Source organism: Cebus imitator, unplaced genomic scaffold, assembly GCF_001604975.1.
Source record: "Cebus imitator isolate Cc_AM_T3 unplaced genomic scaffold, Cebus_imitator-1.0 Scaffold485, whole genome shotgun sequence".
Lineage (NCBI taxonomy): Eukaryota > Metazoa > Chordata > Mammalia > Primates > Cebidae > Cebus > Cebus imitator.
The window spans coordinates 1,226,768-1,231,739 of NW_016107800.1; the positions used below are offsets into that span (position 1 = coordinate 1,226,768).

Here is a 4,972-nt window from a genome sequence, read left to right on the forward strand (position 1 = left end):
GCGGGAAGGGGCGGGCCCTCGGCTGGGCGGGGCGGAGCGCGGAGCCGCGTGGGAGCGCGGCGGCTGGAGGGGAGGTCCGCTCGGCGCGGGAGCATCCGGCGGGCAGGGGAAGGAAAGCGACGTTTGCTGGCTGTGGGGCGGGCGGTGGGAGGCGGGGCGGAAAGGCGGGCGGGAAGGCGCGCGGGGCGGAGCCGTTTCGCGGGTCGCGGAGAGTGGGCTCTGCCCGCCGTTCCCCGGGGTGCTTCCCGCCCCAGGCCCCAGCGGAGGACACGTGTCAGCGCGTTCGCGCCGTTGTCATTCCGTTGTCGTAGCCCCTCCCCCAGGCCGGGAACCCTCCCCCACCAGCCCGGGCCCCATTGTCCCTGGGCCCAGCCCCCGCGCGGACCCGCAGTCCTTTGCCGCGGCCCAGCCCCCGGGCCGAGGACCCTCGTCGGCGTCCTCTCACCCCTGTCATCTCAGCCCCTGCCCAGCTTCCCCCAGGCTCGGGAACCCCCGGCCCCGACGGCCCATCGTCCCCGGGCCCAGCCCCCGCGCTGAACGCGCGCCCGCCCTCCCCCCGACGGCCGCGTCTGCCCTGGCAACACGCAGCGACCGGGGATGCATCCCTCGGGCTGGGCGGCCTCCAGGGAGGCGGCGGGCCGCGACGTGCTGGCCGCCGACCTCCGCTGCAGCCTCTTCGCCTCGGCCCTGCAGAGCTACAAGCGCGACTCGGTGCTGCGGCCCTTCCCCGCGTCCTACGCGCGCGGCGGCGGTAAGGACTTCGAAGCTCTGGTGAGTGTGCTCTGCCCTGGCGGTGCCCACCGCCTCCTAGACCTGGTGCCCTGTGGGACCGCAGGATGAGGCCGTTCCATCGGCGTGAGCAAACATGGCAGCCCCCGGCTTTCCATCCCCAGCCTGGCCTGGCCTGCCTTACCTTGGGGGTTTCCGTGAGCTAAGAACACTCCTGACACCCCCGTGTCAACGCGCACTCCTAAGGCACTTGGGGGCTGTTTCTCTCCTGTCGGTGACAAATGACTGAAGTGAGGAATAGCTGCACAGCCCTCCACAGATTTTCTGGCCTGGCCAGCAATACGGTTGATGTGAATCAGCTCTTTTTCTTAGCCAAAAAGTTATCCGTCCTTTTGCAAATAATTACACACCAAAAAGTCACGAAAGCCACCCAGACCTGTGTCTTCAGGTGAGGTGATGTATGGGCAGTACTTTCATAAACTGTAACATCCAGTACGTATGAGAGCTGTTATTTCTCTGATTCACCAGGCCCTTTTTTTTTGCAGTTCACCTCTGGGCCAGCATTCAAGGTATCAGTTATCTTTATAATCCAAATGTTTGGAATTGCCTAGAAAAATATAACTTAACAAAATCGATTCAATAAAAAGCAGAAGATTGAAATACCCAATAGCTGATATTCATTAAAGACACTGAACTCCACGTATCTTTGGGACCTGTCAAGTGTGGCAGTCTCTCTTCCTAGCCATGGAAGAGCATATTCTTGTTTACCAGCAAAGCTGTCACCATTTAACTGGTATCAGATTCTGACTTGCACAAGTAACATTCTACACTGTTAAAAACCTGTTGTGGGGAGGAGGAAGAGATGAGGCCAGCCTGTGGAGCACGCAGGGCTACACGTGTCCGGCTAAGATGTGGAGATTTTTATCCTTCGGCAGGGGAGATCCAGAAAGACACCTGTGGTGGCAGGTTGAGAGAGGGACCTGTTTGGGAAGAGTGTTTGGGGTTAGAGGGATCAAACTCACAATGCAGCTTAAAAAAAAAAAAAATTGAGAAAGCTCCTCCCCAAGGCCAGTGGTTGTTGTGCAGGCTGGTCTTGAACTCCTGGGCGAAAGCTATCCTCCCACCTCAGCCTTCCAAAGTGCTGGGATTACAGGCGTGAGCCACTGCACCTGACCACAGTATAGCTCTAATTTTTACCAAGAAACATACCTCCAAGTGGACTAGAATGCTCAACTTATTTTCTTTCTGCTGGAAGGTCTTGGCAAACCGAATCAGGTTTGTTTTGGTAAATATGGAATACATGCAAAGGGACCTTTGGAATTGTTTTGATCATGCTTTTTAAAATCTTTTTTTTTTTTTTTTTTTTGAGTCTTGCTCTGTCGCCCAGGATGGAGTGCATCGATGTGATCTTGGCTTACTGCAACCTTGGCCTCCTGGGTTCAAGTGATTCTCTTGCCTCAGCCTCCTGAGTAGCTGGGATTACAGGTGTGCACCACCACCCCCAGCTAAGTTTTGTATTTTTAGTAGAGACAGGATTTCTTATCATTTTGGTTAGGCTGGTCTCGAACTCAACCTTGTGATCTGCCTTCCCCAGCCTCTCAAAGTGCTGGGATTACAGGCTTGAGCCACCACATCCCGCCTTAAAATCTATTTTTAATTATGCAAGTAATGTTTGAATATATTCTCATTATTAAAAAGTTCAAATGATACCAGTGAAGTAAAAGTGCCCCTAATAGATCTCACTCTGTCCCTCACTCCTCTGCAAAGGTATCAATTGCTCTGTTTGGGGCGCATCCTCTCCCCCAACCCCCACTTCACTTGTAATCCCTTGAGAGCATCAGCAACATAAGTTCCCCCAGAAAGCCACCTCCTCTGTAGAGACAGACTGCTCCTCCCATGGGGCTTATTTTATCAGTCCCAGACAGTTACCCTTTCTCTTGAGGGTGGCCAAGGCAGGTGGATTGTTGGAGCCCAGGAGTTTGGAAGCAGCCTGGCCAACATGGTGAAACCCTGTCTTTACTACAAAAAAAAAATTACCAAAAATTAGCCTGTGTGGTGGTGCATGCCTATAGTCCCAGCTACTCGGGAGGCTGAGGCGGGAGGATCACCGGAGCCAGGAGGTCAAGGCTGTAGTTTGCGGTAATCATGCCACTGCACTCCATTCGGGGTCACCAAGTGAGACCGTGTCTCAAAAAAGTCTCTCATTTGTTTAGCTAAAAGCACTAGGAAGTAATGTGAAAGTTTACCATTTTCTGCCCTTTAAATCTGCCTCCACACTGTGAGGTGTTATTACACATCTATAACACAAGGACACAGTTTCCAAAAATTAGAGCTATGACTTAAATTACTTTATTGATTGGTGATTTCCTGAGAACTGCCCCCTGCTGAACTAAGCTCTTCCCTTTAGATCTGATCTAGCCTTATCTTGCCACTGTCTCCAAAGTCCCAAATGATCTCTGAGGTGTCTTGTTTGGAGATAAAAGCTCTCTGATTTTACACAGGGAGCTCTTGGTGTTTCCAGTGCCTGGCCTGGGAAGTACTTTTTACGTATTTAAGAAGTCACGCTGGGTGTGTGCTGAATGCCCAGGCTCAGGGTTTCTCACCTTGCTTTCCGGGGCCGGGTTGGATGAGAGAACCTGTAGCATTCTTGAGATTCCCTGTACCCCTTGCCCATCGGCCCCAAGCTTCAGGTTTGTCACTTGACACAGTCACAGCTGTAACGTTTTTTGTTTTTTCCCCTGAAGTAACATGTTCTGGTTCTCCATTAGCCTGCAGACCCTTTCTGGGGATGGGAGGTGGGTGGGAATGGCTCCTTTGTGTTCGCTCCAGGCCCTCGATTAGTGGTTGAAGACCAGCAGCATTAGCCTCACCTGGGTGCTCATTAGAAAAACAGGCCCTGTCCCAGACCCATCCAGTCAGGATCTGCATTTTGACAAATCTGGTCTATTTGTACACAGTGAAGAGTGAAAAGCACTGCATTAAGCTTACCCTGTTCTCGTCTGGAGTGCCAGACCACTCTAACTGGGTCTCCTGGTCCTGGAGGAGTAGGGAGTCTTTCTCTTTTTTTTCCCCCTTCTTTCTGGTTTCTGGCTTGCACTGCCTAGACACCATAACTCCCCAGTATCTGGGTTAAGACACGTATAAGATCCTCTCTGTCCTGACCACTCCTGATGCCATTCCCGTGTTTGTTGAAGCAAAATACCTCTCATCCTTTAAGATGCACCTTAAAACTTCCGCCTTATTCTTTGCCTTCACTCCTAGCAGGAGTCCTTCCTTTGGGTTTCTTTACAATTTTTAATATTTGCTTTTATAAATAATACTTTGAGGGCCGGGCGTGGTGGCTCACGCCTGTAATCCAGGCACTTTGGAGGCCAGGGTGGGTGGATCACCTGAGGTCGGGCGTTCAAGACCAGCTTGACCAACATGGTGAAACCCCATGTTTAAAAAAATAAATAAACAATACTTTGATAAACATCCTTCTACATTAATCATTATATCTGTTGTCTTCTTGAGTTACATTCTGAGAGGTGAAATTCCTGGATTATGGCTTTTTTTTTTTTTGAGATGGGGTCTTGCTGTGTTGCCCGGGCTGGGGTGCAGTGGCGTGATCTCTGCTCACGAAGGCAGGAGTCTCGCCATGTTGCCTAGGCTAGTCTACAAACTCTTGGCCCTCAAGCAGGAGTTGTATCACTGAGCCCAGTTTGGAAGGATCATTCTTTACAAGACTCTCAATCTTGGCTGTCATTGAAATCACCTGGGAAACTAAGAAAAAAAAAACACACCAGCCCTGACATCTGAGCCCCATTCTCAGAGATTCCAGTTTGGTTGGTTTGAGGTGCAGCCTGGGCATTGAGATTTTTTGGTTTGTTTGCTTGCAGATAATATGTAGCTTTTCTGTTTTTCTATTAACTGATTTGATCATTTTCATGAGCACCCATACCGGCTGGATAGTGAGGAAATGATAACAATTAGATTTGTCAATAAAAGTGCTATTAGGTCTATACTTAGTATCTCAATGTAAGATTCTTGGCCCCTCAGATTAGCTTTTTATTTCTCTCCTCATTTCAAAGATGGCATCTGAAGAGAGGGGAAAAAAGGACACAGGTCTGAAAAGATACGAATACAGACATAGATACATGTAATACAGGCAGATGCATGTAATACAGACAGATACATGTAATACAGATACATGTAATACAGACAGATACATGTAATACAGACATAGATACATGTAATACAGACA

At 50.4% G+C, this 4,972-nt stretch overlaps 1 protein-coding gene and 1 non-coding gene across 5 annotated transcripts in view; both read left to right on the forward strand.

Annotated features, from left to right (window-relative positions):
- The first annotated feature begins 152 nt into the window (after nt 1-152).
- PARP16 (poly(ADP-ribose) polymerase family member 16) overlaps nt 153-4,972 on the forward strand; it is a 30,026-nt gene continuing 25,206 nt past the window's right edge. For 3 of the 4 annotated variants that reach the window (XM_017513032.2, XM_017513034.2, XM_017513036.2), the window contains exon 1: nt 153-771. In XM_017513032.2, the coding sequence (XP_017368521.1) occupies nt 598-771 (174 nt within the window). In that variant the 5' untranslated portion in view covers nt 153-597. The remainder of the gene's footprint in view (nt 772-4,972) is intronic. The other variant, XM_017513033.2, reaches the window with a different exon arrangement.
- Nucleotides 1,424-1,554, forward strand: LOC119468743. Its single transcript, XR_005197504.1, has one exon. It is a non-coding gene; the product is annotated as a small nucleolar RNA SNORA24 (small nucleolar RNA).